Consider the following 27,727-nt stretch of genomic DNA (forward strand, 5'->3'; position numbering starts at 1 on the left):
TAAATGGATAAAAGTAGGCGTTGAGAGCTGTTGGTGATTTATAGCCCATCAGCACCATAATCACACTCTTCCCGCTTCTCCTGCTCACCACCTTTGCAACCAACTTTCCTCTTACTGTGCTGATTGTCTCTAGTACAGATTTATGATTTCCAGCCTCAGCTCAGTGCTCAGGATGACTTTTCTTTCCCTGTTTTTTATTTTTTCAAACTTATTTCTAATCAGCTGCTTTCTTCATTATTAGTAGTGACTGTTCCAAACTGGAACTGCTTTTTTCAGGCACTCAGCCGTACTTATGCCCTCATTTTAAAGTAATAGTCTACCTCCCTTCTCATGTATCTAAGGAAATAGATAATATCTGGCACATACTCCCTCAGCTTGCCTCCCCTACACATTCAAACTTACCTTCATCACATTCATCCTTACAGTCTTCCTTTCTCCCCCAGAGGAAAGTGTATCTATCAAGCCATCCCCTCTCTCCAGGGCTCTGGAGCCTGCCTAGCTTGCCTAATGCTCTGGGATCTTGCTCTGTTTATCATTGACTCTCATTCCTTTCTTACCACAGTCCCTTTCCTCCCAGCTTATAAACATTTCTCAATCCCCCTTGGCCTAAAAACACCACCCTTCTCAAGATACTGCCTGCTTCCCCTTATTAAAGCAAGGTGGTCTGAGTATGTAGGAACATTACTCCGGCTGTGATGTTGAGGGGTGAGTCAAGGAAGGCAGAAGTTAGAGAGAAAAGACCAGTTAGGAGGGTGTTGAATTAAGGTGATGGTGATGGAGAGGAGACAAGTTTGAGAGGCATCTAGGAGGGAGGATTGATTAGAATTTGACATTCAGTGATTATGAGAGTTGAAGGAATGATGATTCCTGTGAATTGAGAGAGTAAATACAGAATGAGGAGCAGTTTATATGGAGACGATCATGAGTTCATTTCTGGAAGTGTTCAGGTGAACTGCTCTTGGACAAATCAGGCAAGCAGTTGAAAGTATGGAGCATATGATGTATAACTTAAGAAAAATATTTGTTATTTAGAAATGGCTTTGGTAATGAAAGATGTCTTGGTGTATCTTGAGTTAGTCTTGGATAAGATCCCCTAGAGATGGAGTGAGATGAGAGTAACACTAGAGAGTAACACAGGTGGAGGAAGAGGACCCTGTAAAGGAGCCTGAGAACAAATGACAGAAAGAAAGAAGGCAAATACTAGGTAAATTTTTGTTAGATGGAGGTTTTTAGTTTTTTTTTTTTTTTTCTTGGAACTCTTTGAGGACAAGCATAATTGTATTGACAGCTTCTAGCAAAATCAGACTAAGTTGTATATACCCAATAAATATCTATTACATTGCATTATTGACAGGGCTCAATTAAAATAAAGTCTCATCATTTGCTGAGAACTTCCTTTGCCTGAAATCACATATAAGCTAGGGTTTTTGGAAGGAATGAGGTTGTAAATGAGACAGTTTGGAAACGTAAAATATCAATATATTGGAGCTATATGGAAAAGCTGATGGTTGGAGGGTGCCATCACTGCAGCAGCCACAGGAGGTTATTTTCAGTATAAACCTCTATGCTGATTTAGGTGATTTTGATGGCTGTCAGGTGTGAGAGAATAATCATTGGCTGCTAGCAGTTTTGCCACTGAAGTTGGGGGTTCACAGATCTGAACGTTTTCCTATATTTTAAATCTCCATAATGTTTTCTCACATTTGAGTTCCATTGCAACCCTGGAGTCATGAGTCAGAATTAAAAGCTGATCTAAATTAGATTATATTCTTATGTTTCCATAAACAATCTTCTTGAGGGCAGGGGTAGAAATTATAGCAATCAAATAATTCATCCAAAGCCACTAAGGGCGTGGTTTGGCCTCACATTAGCTGTGGCCCACTTAGGGTCTCCATGGGTGGTTGTGAGAGTGGAGGGGCTGGTGCCTCAGGAGCTGTGCAAGATTACCCATAGGAGGTGTGCAAAGTCTTAAAACTTCTATTTATAAACAATTTTATCCTATCCTTAACAACTATTTTTGTGTATGTTTAAAAATGTGCATTAGATATTAGTATAGTGCTTCATGCTTGTAAGTGTATATATATATATATATGATTTATATAAATATGGTAGAAGCATGCTCTAACATTTTGAAATTGGCAAGTGTGTGTTTGATTTTAAAAAAAATACTTTGGAGACCTAAAGATTAAATTATAATTACTGTTTGAGCATTGTAAATTAACTGGGAATATTTAGAAATTTCTCAACAAACTTGTGTCAATCATTTTAGCTATTATTAGATTTCCAATAATAGCTAGATGTTAGTGTTTTAGTTGCAAAATGCAGATGTGTTTCTTGACCTTAATTCCTTACTATGGATTTTAATGGAGAGCCTTAAAACACAAGTTAAAAACCATTTGTTGTACTTTTTGTGAATATGCTGAAGTTTTCTCATGAACTACCTAATGCCTCTCCACATACGGTATGTTCTTTGCAGTCATTCTTTAGTCACAGGCAGTTTAAGCTGTTAAATAGTATCTTGCTTTGAAAGGTAGGCTGATGGCATTTCTATCTTCTGGTACATCTGGTAAGTTAATATATACAGTCTGTGAGTATCCTGCAGGGACCTGTTTTTACATGCATACAGGGATGTTTATGTAGAAATCAAAGGCCATGAATCAGAAGAACACAACTCTTGTTTCCAGTGTACTGGAGGCTTAAAAAAATTGGCTTTGAAAAATTGAAAGTAGTGTGGTTTGTTTTTATTGTGGAACCGATCAGGAAGAACAATTTACAGTCATTGCCATTCTTCACAGCTGAATGGAGTAGAGGTGCCTGCCTCGTGAAATGGAGCAGCTGCACCCGTTTTCTCTGGGCTCACAAAAACATTTGCTTTTTAATCGAGAACTTTAGATGGTAGGGTACAGTTTGTTTTCATGATGGAAGTGGTCAGTTGTGCCTTACCAGACAGCTGTAGTGTAATTAAGAAAAACTGTGTGAAAGTGGATTAGATATAACACAAGAAGCCTTTTTATTTTTTTTTAAAGAGGGGTTTCACCTTAAATTTATTCATTTTTTTTCTTTAATGGTTCAAAGGAGAAATATTGCTATCATTCTGGTCCATAAGATTTTTGCTACTTCACGATATCATTTAGCTCTAGGAAACATGAGATGCTCTGCTATAGAATAAGTGCTTGTTTTTGTAACAAGTGCAAACTAAAAAGTACAGATTTTAAAGATGATTTAATTTGTGAGAGTTCTGCCTTCAAAACAAAGCTTAAAAGAATTGCACAGTTGTATTTACGTTAACCTTAATGCATTTTAAAAAATGATCTACTTTATAATAAAGTTGTGAGGCTGCTTTTTATACCTGCTTTGTACACAAGTTGCAACATTAGGGGAACTTTCAAAGTGTTGGTATTAGTTTTTTAAGACCAGAAACCGTGAGAGGAGAAAATTATACTTTTCTTGATAAATTTTAAAATGAGTTACTCAAATAATAATGAAATAAGCTGGTGAAGTGTTGATGTAGCTAAATGTGCAACATTAGGCTGTCAATTGACTTTGAAAAGCATACACTTATTTTATGCAGCAGACTTTGAAATAAGAATAGAAATGCCTTCATTTGCATCACAGTCTACAGTAGCAAAATAACTGTTTCAAGGTCAGAGGGAGCTTAATTTCTATAAAAAAAAACCACAATAACAAAACCAAACAAAAACCTATTGTGTTCACAAATACCCAAGATTTATTTGTACTAGACACTTAACCTTTATAACTTTTTATACAGATTGCCCAACACATTAGAAACCAAAATTTTCATCCTAAGCAAAGTAAAGGTGCCAGTTTCAGGTTTGCTTTAAAACATTATTGTGTACTGATTTTCTGGAGCATACTCTTAGGCTTTGTCTCAGTTAGGGGAATTTGGAAGGCTGGTTGAAGGGAGGAGGTGAGTGAGGATTATAGCCCAAATGCTCTTACCATTTCCAGATTTGCAGCCCTGCCCTAAGGAGGACGAGTCTCTATTAGATCGGTTGTTTTAGAGAAGAACCCTGGCTGCTGTTTCTCTCTGGCTCACTGATGGCTGCTCTCTACTGATTTATTTTGTCTTTCCTCACCACAGACCCTAAGAAAACACTGAGAATCAGGCCATCCATTCTAAATGGCAAAGCATGGCTGCAGCTTGATAGCTGGTGCTTTTTCTGTTTGCAAACTGAGTCCTCAGGTACACCAAATTCTTCTTGCCCTTTCTCTGAGCAGCTCCTCAGGCTTTGATGCTACTCTGACTTCTCAACAGACTTCTGCTTCTGTAGAACATGAGCAAAGTTGTTTAGGAAGGAATGGAGCAGAGTGTGGGGTGGATTAGAAAGGTAGAATAACAATTAAGAAACCGAGGCAGTTTTTAAGGTCAGAACAATAATGAAGAGCAATGAAGGTAGATAGCAGCAGGATGCAGCAAGGGAATTATGGGACATGCTAATTACTAGAATCAGAACAAAAAAATCTGGATTTAAGTTCCAGCCAGCCTAGCATTGTGGGAAAGCCATTCTCTCACCTTCTGTTTCTTCATGTATAGAGTGGAATCTCTTCTACATACCAAACAGGTTGTAAGTCTCAAAAAAGAAAGAGAGAGCTTGAGAATGTAAAAGTGTTGTGAGGTAGTAAAGTGTAGTTATGGAACTGTTTGACCCATTTATGTCCTTTTTCTGGGAACTCTTGACAACCAAGGAAAGGGAATACAACCAAGGAAAGGGAATATTTAATTTTACAGACATAGATTCTTTGTGAGTGCTCTTAAAGCAGTTTGATAATCCCATTACTTATCTCTGTTTGATTCCCAACCCACCACTTTCTCATAACACCAGTTTCAACTCCTGTCATCCTTCTCAAGCCCCAGGCCCAGTTCCTTCTATTTTAGTCTCAATAGATAAGCTCCCCCCCAATTTTGCGAGGAAGGTTGAGCAAGGCCCTTGAGTTTCCCTGGCCACCATCTCAAAATGTATTTCTTCACCTAATTTCCATCTCACCTTCTGTCTCTTCCTTGCAAAGGTAACCTGTATCCTTGTCACATTCTCATCCCATCTCTTCTCTAACCTTTCTTCGTCAATTATTTCATGTCTTTCTCTTGCTCTTTTAATCTCCTCTACTGGTCCTTCCCCATAGCCAAGAAACCCTCTTTAAGTTCACTATCATATGTGTTTCTTCCATTTCCACTGCCAAAATTTTCCAAGGCATGATTTGAGCTCATGCCTTCTTCACCATGTATGCTTTCTTTTGATCCATTTCAGTATGGCTTCTGTCTGTTCAAATAAGCACATGAAAAGATGCTCAGCATCAGTAGTTACTGGGGAAATGTAAATTAATACTGCGATGAGATACTACTTGACATGGTTTAGCTGTGTCTCTACCCAGATCTCATCTTGAATTGTAATCCCCATAATCACATGTGTCGTGGCAGGGACCCAGTGGGAGGTAATTGAATCATGGGGGTAGTTTTCCCCATGCAGTTCTCATGATAGTGAGTTATCATGAGATCTGATGGTTTTATAAGTGTCTGGCATTTTCCCTGCTGTCTTTCATTCTCTTTCCTGCCACCCTTTGAAGAGGTGCCTTCTGCCATGATTATACGTTTCACGCCCTCCCCAGCCATGCAGAACTGTGAGGCAATTAAACCTCTATAAATTACCCAGTGTCAAGTATTTCTTCATAGCAGCATGAGAATGGACTAATACACTACTATACCCACTAGAAAGGCTAAAATTACAAACACTGACCATACCAAATGTTGGTGAGGATATGGAGAAATTGGAACTGCACATATCGCTGGTGGGAATATAAAATGGTACAGTCATTTTGGCAGTTTGGCTGTTTGTAAAGGAGGTAAACATACACCTACTATATGAAGCAGCCATTCTACTTCTAGGTATTTACTCAGGAGAAATGAAAAAATATACTATGTGATTCCATTTAGATAAAAATCTAGAAAATGCGAACCTGTAGTAATGGAAAGCAAAGTGGTTGCCTGGGAATGAGTGTATAGTGTTGGAAAAATGGATTACAAAGTAGTATAAGGAAACTTTTCAGGGCTGATGGATCATTATGTAGGTTGTGATGATGCCTTCACAAATATATGTAAACTCATCAAATTTGATACTTGAAAATGTGTAATTTGTTATACACTAATTATACCAAAACTATTTTTAAAAAATCATAGAACTACACACTGAAAAGGGTGAGTTTTATAGTATATAAATTATCCCTCAATAAACCTGACTTAAAAAACAAAACAAAACAAGACATATGGAACCAGGCACAGTGGCATGCACCTGTAGTTCCAGCTACTTGAGAGGCGGAGGCAGAAGGATCAGTTGAGCCCAGGAATTCGAAAGCAGCTTGGGCAACATGACAAGACCCCATCTCTAAATAAGAAATAAAAATATGAAAATGAAATATGGGGATTGAGAGTGCAAAAAGTAATTGTTAAATGCTAATCTCAAAATATTACATACTTTATAAATCCACTTATATAGTATTCTCTAAATGACAGGTTTATACAGATAGAGAACAGATCAATGGTAGCCAGGGTTTAGGGATAGTAACCATGGGGAAAACTAGGTGAAGGGCACACAGGAGTTTTCAGTGTTGTTTCTGCAATTATATGACTAAAGAATCTGTATCACAAAAAATTTCTTTTGAAAGGCCTTTTAGATATTGTATCCTCTAATGTGAAACAAAGACAGCATGCCAAAAAACAAACTAATGTTTATAGTTAAATCTGTAATAATGGTTATTCTGCAAATACTTGAAACTAAATTTCATAGAGATTATTACAATTTAACATTGTATTGTTGTAGACAGAAGGCACAGGAAGAATCATTCTCCAGCTTCTGATCACTCTATCTAAATGTTCAAAATCTTAAATTGTTTTTGACTAGATCATACATATAAATGGCTAAAAAATACATGAAAAGGAATACACTGAAAAGTCTTCCTCTAACATCTGTCTTTGATCCATACAGTTCATCCTCCTCCAAAAGTAAACTACTACTTTTAATCTCTTATGTATTCTTTCAGAGTTTCTTTATGTCTATACAAGCAAATGCAGATGTATCTTTTTACCCTCCTCCCTGCTTTTATGCAAAAGGTAGCTTACTATACCAACTAGTTTTACACCATACTTTTTTCACATAACAATATATCTTAAGAAATTTTCAAGGTGGTATGCAGCTTTTTAATTTTTTCTTTTGACAATTAGTATTATATTATATGGCTGCACCATACTTTATTTACTAATCTCCTGTTTAGCCATTTAGATCATTTCCAGACTTCCACTTATAAAAGCAATACTACAGGCTGGGCGATGCGGCTCATGCCTGTAATCCCAGCAGTTTGGGTGGCTGAGGCGGGCAAATCATGAGGTCAGGAGTTCAAGACCAGCCTGGCCAACATGGTGAAACCCTATCTCTACTAAAAATACGAAACATTAGCTGGGCGTGGTGGCGGGCGCCTGTAATCCCAGCTACTCGGGAGGATGAGATGGGAGAATTGCTTGAACCGGGGAGGTGGAGGTTGCAGTGAACTGAGATTGAGCCACCGCACTCCAGCCTGGGAGACATGGCAAGACTCCGTCTCAAAAAAACAAAAAACTACAGTTAATATTCTTTTTTTTTTTTTTTTTTTTGAGACAGAATCTTGCTCTGTTACCTAGGTTGGAGTGCAGTGGCGCGATCTCGGCTCACTGCAAGCTCTGCCTCCCAGGTTCACGCCATTCTCCTGCCTCAGCCTCCGGAGTAGCTGGGACTACAGGCGCCTGCCACCACGCCCAGCTAATTTTTTTTTTTTTTTTTTTTTTTAGTAGAAACAGGATTTCACCGTGTTAGCCAGGATGGTCTCGAGCTCCTGACCTCATGATCCTCTTGCCTAGGCCACCCAAAGTGCTGGGGTTACAGGCATGAACCACCGCGCCTGGCCTAATATTCTTATATTTATGTCATTTCATACATGAGCAAATATATATAAATATATAAAATCGCCAGTATTTAGCTTTTTAACCTAGAAAAAAATTTATGTTGTTCACTCTAATATCTGTAAAGGTTCACATATGTAATTCTTTGAGACAAAATATTTAGCATACTTTTGATTTTCTGATCCACTTCCAGATACTCGTGATAATCTGGATGTTTAAAATTTATATAAGGGAGTGGGGAACCTTTATTTAAATGCTCCTATTCGATATAGTTAAGGTGGAAATACCCATGTACACAGGGCTATTTCTGGAAATCCTTTACCAGTAACTTCATTCAGTGACATATCTAACTCTAACCCTGATCTAGCTGTGTTAGGCTTCCTTGCCTGCTAATGAAAGGCTTTGCTCTCTCCTTATTAAAAGACCTGAACGTAAAACTCTGAGACTCTTTATCTTTCCCAAGGTGGGCATTGCAAAAAAAAATCTTCTTATTCACTATCAGTGTTACTCTCTATTAATCATCACAATTATTGCAACTTTAATGTTATGACATTGTATGTCTTATGCAATATTAGATTCTCTGAAAAAGGCTTTTTGTGCATATGACAAACAGGTGGAGTATGGTCTTCTACACAGTGGGCCAACCAGCCATCATCTTGGCCTCTCCAAAACTGGTTGTGTGTGAGAGAGAGAGAGAGCATAAATATGGCAAAATTTAACAACTGATAAATATAGGTAAAGGTGAACAGTCTATAGTGTTCATTGTAGTATTCTTTCAAATTTTCTGTAGATTTAAAGTTTTTCTCTTTTTTTTCTTTCTTTCTTTTGTTTATTTTTTTGAAACGGAGTCTCGCTCTGTCACACCAGCTGAAGTGCAGTGGTACTATCTCGGCTCACTGCCAGCTCTGCCTCCTGGGTTCATTCATGCCATTCCCCTGCCTCAGCCTCCTGAGTAGCTGGGACTACAGGCGCCTGCCACTAGGCCCGGCTAATTTTTTGTATTTTTAGTAGAGATGGGGTTTCAGGATGGTCTCTATATCCTGACCTTGTGATCCACCCGCCTCGGCCTCCCAGAGTGCTGGGATTATAGGTGTGAGCCACTGCGCCCAGCCTCTTTTCTTTTGTTAAAAGGCAGGTCTTGTCACCCATGCTGGAGTGCAGGGGTGCAATCACAGCTCAATGCAGCTTCAACCTTCTGAGCACAAATGATCATCCTGTCTTAGCCTCCTGAGTAGCTAGGGCTACAGGCGCGTGCCACCCCAACTGGCTATTTTTTAAATTATTTTATTTTTGTAGAGATAAGGTCTCGCTGTGTTGTCCAAGGTAGTTTCAAACTCCTGTTCTCAAGTGATCCTGCTACCTTGGCCTCCCAAAGTGCTAGGATTTTAGGTGTGAGCCACCACACTCAGTCTAATGTTTTTCAAAATAAAAAGTTGAGAGCATATTCTTTGTTGAGATTATTTATTGTGAATTGGGGCTGCTGCTTCGTTACCTATTGTGTTCTTTGTTTTGTTTTGGTGTTTCTAGGTTTGAAGACATCTTGGAAACTCCACTTCTAAATAAAAATAAGAATAAATGACAATAGCAATGTATACTTAATAAGGGTTTCCTCTGTGTCACATGTTAGGCTAAGCATTTTATATGGATGATCTAATGCAAACCTCTTATCAATCTATTAGTATCTTCATCATTTTTTCAGATAGAGAAACTCGGGCACAGTGAGGTTAAATAATTTGCCTAAGGTCACACAACTATCATATGGTGGAAATACTACTTGCCACCAGAACTGCTATTTCTATACTTCGCCTTCTATACTTCGCCTAGGCTTCATTTGCCCTGGTCTTTATTTTCCTCTGAAGTATTTTGAAGTGAGAGAGAGGTTATCCTCTGGCTCAAATTTTTAAAAAATTAACCTAATCCAGATAATAGGATGATGTGAAGGCCTCATGAAAATGTAAAAATTGATATAAACAGGAAGAAAGATCTTTTTTTTAAAGAGACAGTCTAGCTCTGTCACCTAGGCTAAAGTACAGTACTACAATCATAGCTCACTGCAGCCTCGAACTTCTGGGCTCAAGAAATCCTCCCTTTTCAGCCTTTCCAAGTAGCTGGGACTACAGGTGTGCATCACCACATCCAGCTAATTAACAACAACAAAAAAAATTTCTACAGATGGAGTCTCACTATGTTCCCCAGCCTGGTCTCGAACTCCTGGCTTTAAGTGATCCTCCCACTTTGGTTTCCCAAGGTACTAAGACCATCCTCCCACTTTGGTTTCCCAAAGTACTGAAATTGCAGGCATGAGCCGCCATGCCCAGCCCCAATTTTTTCCTCTTAATTTTCTTTTCCTTCATTTCCTTTATTTATTTATTTATTTATTTTTGAGACAAGGTCTCACTCTGCTGTCCAGGCTGGAGTGCAGTGGCACAATCTCAGCTCACTGCAACCTCCACCTCCTGTGCTCAAGTGATCCTCCCACCTCAGCCTCCAGAATAGGTGAGACTACAGGTGCACACCACCACACCTCGCTAATTTTTGTATTTTTTGTAGAGACGGGATTTCACTATGTTGCCCAGGCTGGTCTCAAACTCTTGAACTCAAGTGATCTGCCAGCCTCTGCCTCCCAAAGTGTCAGGATAACAGACATAAGCCACTGTGCCCAGCCCAAGTTTTTTAATATATTAATTTGCCAAGCTCTACAAACAAGAACTGCTTTGTGTACATACAGTAGTCAAAACTTGCCAGCCCCTTTTCTGAGTTTGCTTGTTTTTTTATACACTGAAACTGGCCTGCCAAGGGGCATTATTGTTCTTTTTCTGTATGTTTCCCTCTCTGTTGACTCTTTGCTTTCAGAATTTAAACAGGTTCCAGTATTCTTGTCTTACAACCATTGCTATTTACTACACACATTCTCTACCACCCCCATCTCTCTTCTTCAAACTAAACTCTCCTCATAAATGATTCCTATGAGAGACCATAGGGATATTTCCCCATTTCTTACTGACTCCTCTATCCCTCCCAACCACCCCCACAGACTGTGCTCCCAGCGACCTCCTTTCCTTCTAGCAATTTTCCTATGCTATTCTTTTATTTACAAAACTGGAACTGTATTTTTGCACATATATTTTATAGCTTGATTTTTTTCCTACCTTAATATTAGGGACTTTCTTTTTCTAAGTCATTAATTTTTAAAAACTTTTTATTGATGAATAGCATACATGCAGAAACATGCACAAATGATAAGTTTGATAACTTTTCACAAAATGTCATTAATGTCCAAATCAAGGAAAAGAAATTGCAGAATCCTAGAATCTCCTCCCAACCCACTCCTTTCAGTCACTTCATCCAACTTCCAAAGCAATCCTGACTTCTAACAGCATAATTTGTTTTACATATATGAAATGTATGTAAATAGAATCATATAGTATGTACATTTTCTGTATCTCACTTCTTTCACTAAAGATTATGATGTTTGTGAGATTCATCCATATTGTTCCATGCACTTGTAGTTTGTTATTCTCATTGTTATATGATATTCTCTTGTGTTTATGCATTAACATGTTTTAAAACATAATGTTAATTGCTATGTAATATTCCATTGTAGGGATATACCATAATTAACTTATTAATTACCCATCATTTCTGCCAGGTTTTCACTATTAGAAATAACCCTATGATAAACATCTTTGTGTAAATACTTGAAGAAATTTCTGACCATTCCTTAGAATAAATCCTAGAAGTGGATTTACCAGCTAAAAGCTTATACATTCTTCAAAAGTTCTTGATACATATTGCCAAATTGCCTTCTAGAAAGCTTACACCTGTTTACTTTCCTGCTGGCACAGTACCTGACACATAAACATTCAATAACATTTTGTTGACATGAACTGGATGAACTAAATTCTTTTATATCTTAGAATCCTAGAAGCTGAGTTTTCTGTGTCCTCGATCTGCCTTCTTTCCAGTTCATTGTTGTTTTAATTAATTTATACTAAAAACAATTTAATGGTATATAGGGCACAGCTTCCCCTCCCCACCTTATTCTTTTCCAAAAATCATCTGGTTATTCTTTCTTTTCTTTCTTTTTTTTTTCTAGTAGAAATTTAAAATATACTGCTGCATTCTGGAAAAATCACTGGAGATCTTATGAAATTGCATTGCTGGCATTTTCTTTACATTAATGTGGGGGAAAAATGACATATTTATATGTTTATAATCGTATCCAGAAATGATTCTTCATTTGTTTAATTATTTTTTATGAAATGCATTTCAGTAAAGTTTTATAGGTTTATTCTTAAAATTTAAAAATTTTATTTCTGAATATTTTATGTTTTGTGACTACTGGGAATGAGATATTTTCTTCCCATTGTAACTTAAGTTATATGAAAGCTACTGTATCTTCTATATTAATTTTGTATTCATCCTTTTTACCAAGCTCTTATTAATGTTAACAGTTTTTCCCCCATAATACTTTCCGGTCTGTGAACATTTAATTTATAATTTCAGAGAGGGAGAAATTAATATATAGAATAAAGAAATAGAAAAATGGTAACCTTGAAAAATATTAAAAAATAGAAATGTAGAATTCTGATCTGTCCTTTTCTTTTTTTTTTTTTTTTTTTTTTGAGACGGAGTCTCGCTTTGTCGCCCAGGCTGGATGGAGCGCAGTGGCCGGATCTCAGCTCACTGCAAGCTCCGCCTCCCGGGTTTACGCCATTCTGCTGCCTCAGCCTCCAGAGTAGCTGGGACTACAGGCGCCCGCCACATCGCCCGGCGAGTTTTTTGTAGTTTTTAGTAGAGACGGGGTTTCACCGTGTTAGCCAGGATGGTCTCGATCTCCTGACCTCGTGATCCGCCCGTCTCGGCCTCCCAAAGTGCTGGGATTACAGGCTTGAGCCACCGCGCCCGGCCTGATCTGTTCTTTTAATGCGTTGAAGTACTCATTTTTATCAATTCTCACCTATTTTCTCTAGCCTTGTTTTTTGAATGCAGCAGCAAGTCCCAAAGTTAAACATAAAACTAATGAAGTTGTAGAATGTGAAAATAATCTGTCATTACATTAGGAAGAGTAGTTATGAAAACCACATTATTTACCCTTTATACTACTTTACGCTTTTTCCATTCTCTCATTTTTAAAAACTTCTCTTTTTATTATCTGTTCTCTATTTTGCTTCTCTTTTTTTTTTAAAGAATACAATAGCTTGGGAATAATTTTTAAAATACTAATGGAAAATAAACTTTAGGATAAATAAGGGAAAAAATAAAAATCTTTCAGCTTTCCTCTCGGATTTTTTTCTCAAGTATTCTCATATGCTTTTCTGTTCTTTTGGATCACTCTAGTGATTCTCTTCCTTCTTACAGCATTTATTCATCTGAATACCTTCATATATGTGTGCATGTGAGATACTAGTATTTGTGTCAGGGGTTGTCTTATCTCATCTTTTTCCTCAGAGATAAGAAAATGTGTCTAAGTCGTGTGTCTATATGCTATTGCATAGATAATAAAAATAATTTTTTTCTCAGTTTACTTTCAATTTTTAAAATTTGTTTTATTTTCTTTTTTATTCATTTTAAATTGTAGTTTTTTTGGTTTAATCTTAAGGATAGTTTTAAGTACCTAGAAACTTGAACCACAAATGTAATCAGAAAATAATACTTTAATCCTAGTTAATCCATGTTATTGACCTTCTGTGTTTGCAAGCCGCAACAGTAGCAGAATGTCTTGTGTATAATTTTCTCTTTTGTTTTTTTGAGACAGAGTCTCTTTCTGTCGCCCGGGCTGGAGTGCAGTGGCGTGATCTTGACTCACTGCAACCTCTGCCTCCTGAGCGATTCTCCAGCCTCAGCCTCCCAAGTAACTGGGACTACAGATGGGCACCACCACACCCAGCTAATTTTTTTGTATTTTTTGTAGAGACAGGGTTTCGCCATGTTGGCTAGGCTGGTCTTGAACTCCTGACCTCAGGTAATCTGCCTCCCTCAGCCTCCCAAAGCACTGGGATTACAGGTGTGAGCCACCGCGCCCAACCTAGTGTATAATCTGTTATGTGGACCTGCATACTCACTGGCAAAGTCTGATCTAGGGATTAACTGTCCTCTTTTGAGATGGTGGATTTGCTGATTTTTAGCAAGAGACTATCTAGGGTCTCATTTAATCCTTGTAAGAGACAGGCTGGTTGCACCCATCTTGTCTAATTTTGTAAAATGAAACTAGGTCAGATCAATTACAGATAGTTGTAACTTGCTCAAAATAATCTGTAAGCCAGGGCTGTTGGTTATTAAAATACGTTTTTTTCTCTTATCAAAATCAAAGGAATTAATTATCTCTCATGACTGTAGAATTGGAGTATGACAACTTGAGAATCCTATCTTTTGTAGAAGTTATTTATTTTTCTTCAAAAAAAGAGAAATTCAGATGCTGCAGGGGTTGTGTCTTTGGGTGTTTGTTGAGCTACGAGGCTGAGAAGTGAGAATCAGAATGTACAATCAGGACACTGTATTCAGATTTCACTTATAAAATAGGTTTGGAAACAAGGATGAAGGGCAGTAGCCAAAATAATCTCAAAGGCTGCTTCCAGTTCTTAACTACCAAGATTTGTAGCTTAAAAACTAACTATTGGGAATTATAGAGGTAAACTGATGTGCTTTCATTAGAGAGATGTAAAACTGGTTCCAAGTCCTTAAAAGAAAATAGAAACACAGCACCAAAGCCAGAAACAATTACACCAGCAGAATACTTAAAAACTAACAACAAAAACCTGTTTTCACAGGCACCCTGTTACACGCGGTAATTCAGTTTGCTTTGTACAATGTTATAAAATGATCAGTATACTGTACTTCTGGTTAAGCAAAATAAGACCAAAAGTTGACACGGTATGCTGTCTACTCTAATTCAGTAGCTTCACCAAAAGGAGGTGAAATTAAAGGTGAAGAAGAAATTTAAAAATTAATGAAGAAATTAAAGATGATAAATGGATCCAGTTTGTCTATGGCAAACTGATAGTATGCCATTCTGAAGGTGGATATTGCTTATGAAGAAAATTTTGAGTGAATTGTTTCCTTTTATAATTGTATTAGAAGTGTGGATCTTGACTCTAGACAGACTTTAGTTTAAATATGGCTCTGCTATTTAGGAGTTTTGTGATGCTGGGAACTTTTTAAACTCTCTTTTGTTATTTTCTTCACCTGTTAAATCAGCAAAATCATTTCTATTTAATAAAGTTATTGGAAAGAGCTTATTATAAGGAGTTTGTCCCCTTTCATGAAATTTTCAAGGAAATTGTGATTTCTTTGGCTTAACATTTTCTACTTAAAATCTTTTTTTTTTTTTTTGAGACGGAGTCTTGCTCTGTCGCCCAGGCTGGAGTGCAATGGCGCGATCTCAGTTCACTGCAAGCTCCACCTCCCAGGTTCACACCATTCTCCTGCCTCAGCCTCCCAAGTAGCTGGGACTGCAGGCACTCGCCACCACGCCCAGTAATTTTCTCTTATTTTTAGTAGAGACGGGGTTTCACTGCTTTAGCCAGGATGATCTCAATCTCCAGACCTCGTGATCTGCCTGCGTTGGCCTCCCAAAGTGCTGGGATTACAGGCGTGAGCCACCGCGCCCAGCCTACTTAAAATCTTTTGAGGAAAAGTGCTATTATCAGAAAATAAACATGAGCAACACAGTTACGTATTACCATATAATCTGAAAATGTTTTACATTAGTTTATGCCCCTCCTTCTTAGAAAGGTTCCCTAATTGTCTGAACTGTGCTGGAGTTTTCATGGCATGTGCAGTGTTTGTGGAGAACTTTTCCTGTATGGTCATTTCCAAGTGTCTGAAGAATCTGTTATCAGTCCTTCAGATTTTAGCAGGTAAAGAGAAAAAGACACCCATAAATCAAGTAGGCATATAATTTGATATAAGAAGTGAATCGGGATATGGTAAAAAGTTGTGATAGAATGAAAACTTTCTGAACAATGATTTGGGGAAAATGCAATAAGACTTTTAAGATGTCAATCATTCATTTACCCATTAAATTGAATATTTCTTGAATATTGATTGTATGTTCAGTGGGAAGAGGTGAGATGGAATGGGGAAGAATGTTCGAGACAGAGAATAGCACACCTGAAAGGAAGCAGATTTGAGGAACTGAAAGTTGTTTTATGATTGGAGGATAGAGTTGGAGCAGAAAGGATGAAAAGGGATGAGTTAGTCAGGGTACAGATTGTCCTGGACTTATAAGCCATGTAAAGGAATTTGACATTTATCCTAAGCACAATAAGGGCCATAAAATAATTGTGGGATGGGCAAAGGCCAGGTCTGTGTTAAGAAAGAGTAGAAGAATGGATTGAAGGAAAGAGAACAAGTAGAGGAGGGCAGATTGATTGTGTGGCCACTGATGGAAATCACAGAAATCATGGTAGCCTAAACTTGAGTAGAGTCAGTGGCTTTAGAAAGCTGAACGTGGAGGCCAGGAAACAAAAGAGCCAGCTAGCTGAATGACATGATGTGGGGAGAGAGGGAGGAAGAGGAAGCAGGGCAATTGGTGATACCTTTTCTTCCTTGACACAAAGAGTACCTAGGAGGAGAAGGTGAAAGGGGTAAAGGATTAGTTCCATTTTGGTTGGTGGGATAAAGGAACTTGTGAGATATATCTATCAATATATTTATCCCTATACCTATCTGTATATCATATCCATGTATTCTTATCATCCTAACTATTCCTCTCATTTATTTTTTATTTCAAAATACTTTCAAACTTAAAGGTCACAAAAACAGTATGAAGTGCTTTTTGTTTTTTTGGAATCTTTTGAGAGTAAATTGACAATATGATGTCTCATTACTTCCCAGTACTTGAGTGTGCATTTCCTAAAAGCAAGGGCATCTCCTACTGTTATGTTTTGTCCCAGTGATGTCCTTTACAGCAAAAAGATCCAGTCTAGAATCATATGTTACATTTACTTGTGATATCTCTTTAATCTCCCTCCATCTTGAATGGTTCCTCAGTGTTTCCTTGACCTTCAATATCTAGACATTTTTGAACATTACAAGCTAATTATTTTGTAAAATATCCCTCAATTTGAGTTTGTGTGACATGTTTTGCAATTAGATTCAGGTTATGATTCAGGAATTTTTGCTAGGAATATCACAATAATTATGTGTTTTCTTCATTGCAATCTATCAGATGGTGTACAAGTCCTGTTTGTTGCATTACTGAAAATGTCAACCATCATCAGTTACTAATTTTGCTATGAAATGGGGAGGTAGATGCTTAGTGTACAGATCAGCTGAGGCTATACAGAAGAGTAAACATTCAGTATTCCCTCCCCTCCTTCTGTAAGTCTTGTTCAGAGAAGTATTTTTTTACATAATAACTGTAATCTTTATTGTTATTATAATTTACATTATTACCAAATAAATTTATTATCAGTTTAGTGGGGAAGAGAAATACTTTGCTCTTGCCTTAGATTGAAAGGTATTCCCTGTTGCCACCATGCTGTGGTTTCCAGATGCCTTGCTCTCACTGGGATTGATGTACTTTCTCACAGGGTGAAGAGAGAACCTTGACAGCCATAGGAGGAGGAAGGTTTGCCTCATTTTAAGTCCGGATGTGGTTAAAGCTTGGGAGTAGGAGAAGAGAAGGGATTTGACTGAGACAAGTTGATTTGAGTGAAGCCGCTACTCTTAGACAGCTTTGCATAAAACAGCTGGTTAGTTAATATGTTTCTCTTTTTTTCCATGCTAGTCCTCCAAGCCTTAAAACAAGTTATTAGAGATTAGAATTTTTAAAATATGTTTTCCAATCAGGCACGTGTCCAATTGAATTCTAATTTCACTAAACCTGCCCCCTAGAAAACTGCTGAAATTGTTTGAAAACACTGAGTCATGATGATATAAATATATGATGGGGATTTAATGAAGTAAGTCTAATTTCAAGAATATCTAATTTATGAAACCAAGCAGTACTGTGGAATTTGGTGGTAATTAGAAATATAGGTTTAACATATATAAACCACATATGATTTTCATAATTTTAAAAGAGTAAATGTTTTTACTCTTTAACCAGTGTTGATATTAGTGATTCCTTCTTTACAAACTGAAATGACTCCAGATTTTTTAAAACAGTACTGTTACTTTTAGAGAAATTTAAAAATATTGCAAATGTGTTGCCATGTATTTCTAATATAGTACTGCTTTGGAAAAATAGGTGTTTTAAATTAATCAAATATATATTAGTAAACTTTAAAATACAGCATCGAATACAATATGATAAATAAAATTACTTTATCAGAATTCCTTTGGAGTCTCAGCCAACTTTTCTGTTTCATGTAATTTACCTCAAACTCCGTTGTAACTATGCAGAACCCAGTAAAATCTCTTCTCTTTCTCCTTTCTCCCATGTTCTCTTCTCCACAGAATACCAGAGACCTATCGGTTTTCCTAATGCAGTTTCAAAGTCACCATTGACTCCTTGCCCTGTTCCTTCTATGCTTGCAAACTTCTGGGAAGTATTTGCAAGTATCTTATAGCTAAGCTACCATGTCCTTATGGTAGAAATCCTTTCCAAACTTCACATTAGAATTGTGGTTGTAAATCTCTCCTTAAGCCTTTTTTCAGCTTCTGCCTTTCACTCACGTCAAAGTGCTATTAATAAACTTATTTCCTGTTACCAAAGTGTATCCTCTTAAATTTACTTCACGTAACCCATAGTTTCATCAGAAACTTAAATTTTTCTGAGACCGTTGCCACCCTCCTCTTGACCATCCCGTGTTTGCCATAATGCACCAGTCAGGAAACAGCCATTTAGTCAGAGCCTACTTGGTGCCAGTCACTTTACCAGATGCTGAGAATACTGTGGCAAATAAACACATTATTGTCCTTGTGGAACTGATAGTCTAGTGGGAACAACAACTTTTAAATTAGGGAGTGCATGTAATTAAGTGATTGCATATGTTTGAAGTGCTTTGGAGAAGAAGGAGAACATATAACTTGTAAAGCAGACATGGGTTTTATTGGGGGTAGTTTTGAGGTAGTTGTGTTGAAGCTGAAGCATGAAGACTGAGTATATATTGTTAGCTGGTTGAAATCTAGGTTGGGGAATATTTTAGGCTAAGAGTGGTCCCTTCTCTTTCTATCATCACATTTCACTCTGTTATCAAGCAGGTTCTCATACTATTTATTCTCATACTATTTAGCCATGCCACTTGCCCACTCTCACCCAGTGCTGCTTCATTCTTAATGAGCTCTTGCTTTTATGCCTTTCCATATTTGTGATTTTATATTATCAGCTTATTTTGGAATTCCTGAGGTCAGATTTTTCAAGCTGTTAGATTAGGATCTACCAGTAGCAGGCTCTCAATGTCTGATTGTCCACTGCCTCCTACCTGGTGACTCTCCTTTTCCTTCTCTCAACTCCTCAGATTTTCTGTGCTTTCTACAGGAAGCAAAGCCAGCAGTCAGTAAAGGGGTTGGGGAGTTGGTGGGGTTGGGGACTTAGAATATTTGTCGATATCAAACCTCTCCCCACCAAACACTTGAATTTCATTTTCAACAACCTCCTCTTCCCATTGTAGTGACATCAAGACTTAAGAAGATTGAAAAATGTCCCATCTTCAGAGGAAATCTAGGTATTTTGCTCTAGATCATTAAAGGATATAATATTAGCCCTGAAATTCTCCATAATCTGTAATTGTGCTTCATCTGTTACCTAATACTTTATATTTTAAATTTCTTCATTTACTTAAAAATTTCTATTTTTGTAACCAGCAGTTACAGTTTTTTTAGAGTAGAGCATATTGATATGCAGTATCACTAACACTGTCAGTACTGGTGATATACATACAAGCAAACTTGCAGATATACATCAACAGAAACAACATTATTGTAGTAGTACAAAGTGGTCAAAGTGTGTTCCTCTGATACTGGTTATTATTTTTTTGCTGCAAGGCATAGTAGCTGGGCAGGTGGTTAAACTATTTCTTGTAGCCAGGTGGTGAGGCCTTTTATTGAGCCATAACCAATTCTATAGCAGAGAGAAAAAAAAACACATTTCCCTCACATGACTTTCCTTTTCCCTTTAAATACCTATTTATTAAAATCACAATGTGAATATGGAATAGAGACTTATAACATCTATATGAAAACAATTGTTAGAACAAAACTAAAACAAATTGGGAAAAGTACCAATTTATTGTTTTAAATAGAGAAAAACATCTTATTTCTTAAATTTTTATTTGCTTGTAATAAAATCAATGTAATATTTGCCATCTTAAACTATTTTTGAGTATATAGTTTATTTGTGATAAGTTCATTCGCATTGTTGTACAACAGATCTCTAGAACTAAAACTGAAACTCTGTACTCATTGAACAAAACGCCCCTTCTCCCCTCCCCACAGACCCTGGAAACCACCATTCTGTTTTCTGTCTCTATGAATCTGACTATTTTAGGTATCTCATATGAGTAGAATCATACAGTAGTTGTCTTGTGACTGGCTTATTTTACTTAACAATGTCTTCAAGCTTCATCCATGTTGTAGCATGTATCAATTTCCCTTTGAAGCTAAATAATATTCCATTATATGTTTATACTACTTTTTTTTTTTTTTTTTTTTTGAGACGGAGTCTCGCTCTGTCGCCCAGGTTGGAGTGCAGGGGCGCGATCTCAGCTCACTGCAAGCTCCGCCTCCCTGGTTCACGCCATTCTCCTGCCTCAGCCTCCCGAGTAGCTGGGACTACAGGCGCCCGCCATCTCGCCCGGCTAGTTTTTTGTATTTTTTAGTAGAGACGGGGTTTCACCGTGTAGACCAGGATGGTCTCCATCTCCTGACCTCGTGATCCACCCGTCTCGGCCTCCCAAAGTGCTGGCATTACAGGCTTGATATACTACATTTTTTAATTCATTCATCTGTCAGTGAAGACTAGGGTTGCTTCCACCATTGGCTGTTGTGCGTGGTGCTACCGTGAACATGGGTATATGTTCAAATATCTCTTTGAGACTCTGCTTTCAATTCCTTTGGGAACATTTACTTAGTGAGCCTCAATCTTCATACAGAGTTATTTATTCTTTACATATTTTAACAATGTGGGAGGAATCGATGAAGGGAAAGAGGAGACAGTGACTGTAAAAAGTAGGCAGATAATAGTCTGTCCACTGTTTAAGGCTCTGTCTGCTTCAGTGTTTCTCAAAGTGTTGTCCATGTACCACTCGCATTAGAACATCTGGGAAATTTTGATTCTTAGGCCTTTCATCAGACTTTTCAAGTCAGACTCTCTTGTGATACTCAGGAATTTGCACTCCAGGGGATTCTTATGTACACCGAAATGTGAGATGCACTGCCCTGCTGGCAACTAGACATCCCAGGATTTATCTATGTTTATGCAGATGAAAACCCTGTTCCCTGCTACTAATAGCGCCTTGCTTTTGGGTGGCACATCCATCCCATGCCAGCCTATGATTTTCACTTTATTCTGTCTGCATATTGTAGCCCAACTAAAAGTCTTATCAATATAGTAAAGGAGGGCAGCCCTGAGTTTGCAGCCCTAAACTTGGATTCAGGCCCATTCAGGCCCTTCTTCTCAGGCTTCTAATGGTGATTCACTGTTGCTGTGTGTCTGCTTCTAATCAGTGGGCCAGTGAACAGGTTAGAACTTCCCCGCTCTGTCCTTGTAGTGTTTAGGCTTACCTGAGTTCTTAAAGGGACCAAATCTCTTTCCTGAAATGAACATATTAAGTATAGCATAGCAAATTTTGATCCTAATTAGGGCAGTAATTTCTCACGTTCATCTTGTATAGCTGAATGACATATGTGATAGCTTGAATAAAACCAACCAGCTTCTGCATTTTGAAACTGAACTCTGTCTTCATCTAGTTATCACGTTGTGCTATCTCTAACATGTGTTCTTTGCTTCTGATTATTACATGATCTGTGATTTGCAAGTGACTTTTTTCCTTTTTTTCTTTTTTTGATACAGAATCTCGCTTGCTCTGCTGTCCAGGCTGGAGTGCAGTGGCACGATCTCGGCTCACTGCAACCTCCGCCTCCTGGGGTCAAACGATCCTCCTGCCTCAGCCCCCAAGTAGCTGGAACCACAGGCCCACACCACCATGCGTGGCTAATTTTTGTATTTTTTGTAGACATGGGGTTTTCCCATGTTGGCCAGGTTGGTCTCGAACTCCCCACCTCAGGTAATCTACCCGTCTCAGCCTCCCAAAGTGCTGGGATTACAGGCGAGAGTCACCTTGCCCAGCTAGAGCATATTTTATTTTCTATTTACATATTTAGGCTTTAAGCTATACACACTAAAAATTCTTTTTTATGGCAGTCCTGTTTGTTCTCAGCAGAGCCTGTAGAGCCTGTTGTCAGTGGAATGCTGAGAACAGCCCTTTGTAGAGTTTTCTATTGGCAGTATTTTGGGATTCAGGCTGAGGAATGGTTGACCCAACTTATGCTTCGAGCAGTATATAAATTTACTCTGACATGGGAAATATATTAGCAGCAACAACAAAAAACCTTTCAAGATGCAGATTTGTACAGCATAATACAATATTGTACAAATGCACATATACAAAATTAATTTGGCCTTTTCAGTTTCTAGTCTTCCAGCCTAAAAGTAAGAATTGTTTTTAACAAAGCATTAAACGGCTAAATTGATGTTTTGGTGTTCCTTCAAGATCTTCCAGAAAAATTATTACCCCATAGCTACAAAGTAACAAGACTTAGAACTAAGGACATCAGTGAAGCCCAAGACAAGTTAATTAAGAGCAGGAGGGTAAGACTGACCCATGGTTATGACCTCATTTAGATTTGTTGGTGTTCTTACTTTCCAGATTAAGCATACTTAACTATTCAGTGTGACCCAATGCTTTTAAAGTAGTAAGCATGTTTTTGAGCTGTATGATTTGAACAGCAATCACATTTAAAATCTAACATGGTGCCTAAAAGTTGTATAGAAATATGTATGAAAATTCACACTAATATCTTTTAATGTAGACTACCTGTTCTGGTGAACCCTTAGTTTGAAACTTTCTTTATATTTTACAATCATTTATCGTTCTTTTTATTAGCTCTTAGTGAGTAGTGTATGCAGCATTTTCTTACTGTCCTTCTCCCACCTACAGTCAAATCAACAGATGTTTATTGAGCATTCACTTTGCATGTGCCAGTTCTTTCCTTTGCCAATTTTGGGTGTTAATAATTTTGGTATGCTAATTTATTACATGCTCTGTGCCATTTTAATTTGCTTTTCTTTAATTTACAGTCAGCTTGAACCCTTTCCTATATTTGTTTGCTAACTGCATTCCTTCCTCTATGGCTTAGCTGTTCCTATTCTTGGCTCATTTTCCTTTGAGGTTATAACAGTTGTCAACAGAATCCTGACCAGGCTCCTGGGCAAGCCATGTCTTAACCAATTAGTACTTTTGTATTCTCTCCATTCCTTTTTTCTTCATTATGGTGGAAAACAGACAGGGATTAAATGGACAGAATTAGAAAAAGTAGGAGGGGAAACTAAACTGAATTGGAAGAGATTTAAATGTAGTGTGTTTAAAACTGAATTGGATAACTTAACTCAAGCTTTGATAAGTAATGGGAAGCACCATGATATTATGGAATAATTTGTCACTGTCAACAGACTTGGGTTTTAGTACCAGGTCTGCCTCTGTTAAATGAATGCAATAAAGCCTACCTCACAACACTGCCAGAGCATTTAATAAGATTACATGTAAGGGCCTAGTCCTCTCATCCTCTCTGTCTTAGTTTGTTTGGGCTGCTATAACAAAATACCATTAACTGTGTGTCTTAGAAACAACAGAAATTTATTTCTCGCAGTTCTGAAAGCTGAGAAGTCCAAGATCAAGATGCTGGCAGGTTTGGAGTCTGATGAGGGCCTGCTTTTTGGTTTGTAGAAGACACCTTCTTGCTGCATTTTCACAAGGCAGAAGGGGACAACTCAGCTCTCTTCAGCCCCTTTTAAGGGCACTAATCATGCTCATGAGGGCTCCACCCTCATGACCTCCCAAAGGCCCCACCTCTTACTACCAACACATTGGGGATTAGGTTTCAGCATATGAATTTTGTGGGGGTCGGGAAGGACACACACATTCAGTCCATAGATTCTCCGATGCTAAACGAGCATATCACTAATTGCTACATGCAAAGACAGAATAGCATCCCGGCTTCCCATCCTTCTCTGCAATTAGTGTCTAGTATGTTTTCCCATTTAATCTTTATAACAGCCTTAGTATGTACCATTATTCCCATTTTTCAGATGAGGAAATTGAGGCACTGAGAAGTAACTTGTACAAGGCCATAGATTTGGTAAAGGATTTGGGTAGAGTTCTGTCAGATTTCAAAGCCATTCTTTTTCCACAGTGCCAGGCTGCCTAGAATAATGAGTATGACTGAAGAATGAAAAGGAGTTAATGGTGTGGCCATTCCCCTGTTCTTTCCACTGCTTCACTTGGTGAATGACTAATAGGCAAACACTCCCAGAGGGTATTTGCATTTTAAAAGCGAGCTCATTAATCCTAATGAATCTCTAATTGGTGGAATTTGTGGGGGAGATATTTTTAAGTACTGGGGCTTTCTCCTGTGTCTTCAAGGTGCCTGGCTATCTTTTTCTTCTTTATAGATTATCAACTATTCTGGAATCAGAATCGTGTAGCAGAATGCAGTCACATACTGCTAGTCTGCCACAAATGCATTAACAGGGAGTCATGAATTAAAAGGGAGCCATGAAAAAATATTGAAAGGAAAAAAGTGTGAGTAACATTGTCTAAAATGAATGTCCAAAAGCAAATAAATTTGGCCATATAGAGGGTCTTCCGAAGAGTCAGATGAAAGAATATATTTTATGACCAAATTTAACTTTAGAAATGTTATATCTGCATTTCTTATGGTGCGTTAATGAAGCTCTGCAAGATGTTTAATAGGTGTCAGATGAATAAAATGGCTCCACAGTCAAATACACTTTGAAAAAAAAATTTTTTTTTAAAGTTTCTTTACTGCAGAATTTCCTAGATACTAAAGTTCATTAGGAAATCAGCTGGAAGAGAACTTGCATTCTGAAGGTTTTTCTCATATTTTTGACCATAGAAATATTTGTTTCCATGTAAACCCCTTGGAACCAATGTTTCGTAGATTGCATTCTCAGATACAGAGCTCTAGATAAATCACCTTTAAAGAAAAGAAAAACGGTTTTCTGTATTCACAGCCCTTTGTATGAAGGCAGGCTCCAACCCAGTCCACAGCAGCCCATTTCCAGTCTTGTTGGGCTCAAAGGCATGGCAGTAATAACAGTCCTCTTCCGCAGATGAGATCTGGCCAATTGAGGCGGGGAAAAGGAACAGATGGAGACCAAACTCTCAACTTTATTGCCTATAAAGCTGGTGTTGAAGAATGTGGCTTATAACAGGGAGCAAAAGGGCTTCCTAATCTGAATCCCAGAATTAGATTGAGTGTGTAAACCAAAAGTAAGATCCCAAACCCCCACAACAGACTGAACAGACCCCCTCTGGGCCTGAAAAACTGAGTTCCCAATTATGACAGGAAGGGAGGTTGGAGATCTTGTTATACCCCCTCCCTTTTGGAGTTTAGGAGCAACTGACTAGCATTAAGGTTAAAAGAGAGGTTATAAGACTGACAAAACAGACTCATTGTAGCAATAAGATACCAAATTCCAACCTGACACTGGTGTAGGACCTCATGACAGATAGCAGACCCTGAAGGAAATAAAAATATTTTACCGTAGAATATATTTCCTTGACATATTTTGAAATGGCCCTGCAAAGCTGTCTTTTATGGGGGAAATTGCATCTGTAGAGAATCTCCTTCCCTTTCTAGATCTTTCCCAGATCTAGGAGAGATTAAATGAAAGGCTGACACCTTTAAGGTCTGAAGAGAGACATTTAGGATATTCTCTATAGGGCTGTTACCTGAAGGCGTCATCTGCTTAACAAGAACCTTGACTTCCACAATGCCCTTTTTCTTAATTCAAGCATTTGCTTCTAGTCTTTAGACAAAGCTGAACTCCTTCAACCAACTGCCAGTCAGAAAATCTTTGAATCCAACTATGACTTGTAAGAATCCCCTACTTTGAGATGTCCCAACTTTTTAGGCTGAACCAATGTATGCCTTACATGTATTGATTTATGTCTTTGCCTGTAATTTCTTTCTCTCTAAAATAGACAAAACCAAACTGTAACCTGACCACCTCAGGCACACTTTCTCAGGACCTCCTGAGACTGTTTCCTGGGTCATGGACACACACATTGGATCCGAATAAACCTCTCCAAACATTTTACAGAGCTTGGCTTTTTTGTCAGCTAGTTCCACTCAGTTACAAAATATGCTGAGCTGGCCAGGCTTTTCCCCAAGTGGGAGGGTGTTTCTGTGGAGGATCAGAGCAGACAGCAACATGCTGCCTGTGTTCCTTGAGTCTTAAGAGAGGGAAGAAGAAGTTACTGGAAAGGAATCCTGGTCCTGGGGAGGGTTCTTAGATCTGCAAGAAAGAATTTTGGGTGAGTCCACAGAGTGAAGAAAGAAACTTTATTAAGCAAGTAAAGGAATAAAGGAATGACTGCCCCATAGGCAGAGCCGCTGCAAGGGCTGCTGATTGGCTATTTTTATGGTTGTTTCTTGATTATATGCTAAACAAGGATGGGTTATTCATGAGTTTTTAAGGAAAGGGGCAGGGATTTCCCAGAACCTAGAGTTTCTCTTCCTTTTAGACCTTATAGGGTAACTTGTGGATGTTGCCATGGCATTTGTAAACTGTCATGATGCTGGTGGGAGTATTGTTCAGCATGCCAATACATTATAATTAGCATGTAATGAACATTGAGGATGACCAGAGGCCACTTTCATCACCATTTTGGTTTTGGCTGCCTTCTTTACTGCATCCTCATTTATCAGCAGGGTGTTTGTGATATTTATCTTGTGACCTCATATCCCATCCTGTGACTAAGAATGTCTAACCTCCTGGGGATGTGGCCCAGCAGGTCTAAGCCTCATTTTATCCAGATCCTATTCAAGATAGAATCACGAGTTCAAAAGCCTCTGACAAGGGGACAGAACCACTTGTGGCCAAGTCCTCCCAAATGCAACAGCCAGTGGACAGGAGAGTGGAGAAAGCCCTGGGGTGAATGTTAATGGAATTTCCTCCATGTTTAAGGAAGCATAAGGGAAGTGACCTCACAGGGTTAACAGGAATTCTGAACAGAAATATATAGATATAATTAAGCATTCTTCAGGCTGTACTTTGACCCATTTCTTTTTCTTTCTTTCTTTCTTTTTTTTTTTGAGATGGAGTTTCCCTCGTGTCCCAGACTGGAGTGTAATGGCATGATCTCGGCTCACCACAACCTCCGCCTCCTGGGTTCAAGTGATTCTCCTGCCTCAGCCCCCTGAGTAGCTAGGATTACAGGCATGTGCTACCACACCCGGCTAAATTTGCATTTTTATTAGAGACAGACTTTCTCCATGTTGGTCAGGCTGATTTCAAACTCCCGACCTCAGGTGATCTGCCCCCCTCAGCCTCCCAAAGTGTTGAGATTACAGGCGTGAGCCACCATGCCCGGCCGACCCATTTCTTTGTAACCAAAATTTATGTAACACCAGATACTGACCATTTGTATCCCCATTGTTCCTATAGATAGGATTCTGGTTTTCGTTCAGGATAGTATCCCTGACACTAGAATCATAAGCTCTTGTTGAAGAATTACTTAAGCAGATCCTGGATTCTAGTGGAACAACTAACACCAACCAGTTTAAAGACCTCCACAGAGGAACCAAATC

General features: G+C 38.2%; 1 protein-coding gene across 5 annotated transcripts in view; it reads left to right on the top strand.

Annotated features, from left to right (window-relative positions):
- UMAD1 (UBAP1-MVB12-associated (UMA) domain containing 1) overlaps positions 1-27,727 on the top strand; it is a 254,823-nt gene that overhangs the window by 137,839 nt on the left and 89,257 nt on the right. For 3 of the 5 annotated variants that reach the window (XM_033193447.1, XM_033193448.1, XM_033193449.1), the window contains one exon: positions 19,507-19,560. The exons of the other annotated variants lie outside the window; for them this stretch is intronic. In XM_033193447.1, the coding sequence (XP_033049338.1) occupies positions 19,507-19,560 (54 nt within the window). The remainder of the gene's footprint in view (positions 1-19,506; positions 19,561-27,727) is intronic. 5 annotated transcript variants of the gene reach the window in all.

Source organism: Trachypithecus francoisi, unplaced genomic scaffold (assembly GCF_009764315.1).
Source record: "Trachypithecus francoisi isolate TF-2019V2 unplaced genomic scaffold, Tfra_2.0 Lachesis_group4, whole genome shotgun sequence".
NCBI lineage: Eukaryota > Metazoa > Chordata > Mammalia > Primates > Cercopithecidae > Trachypithecus > Trachypithecus francoisi.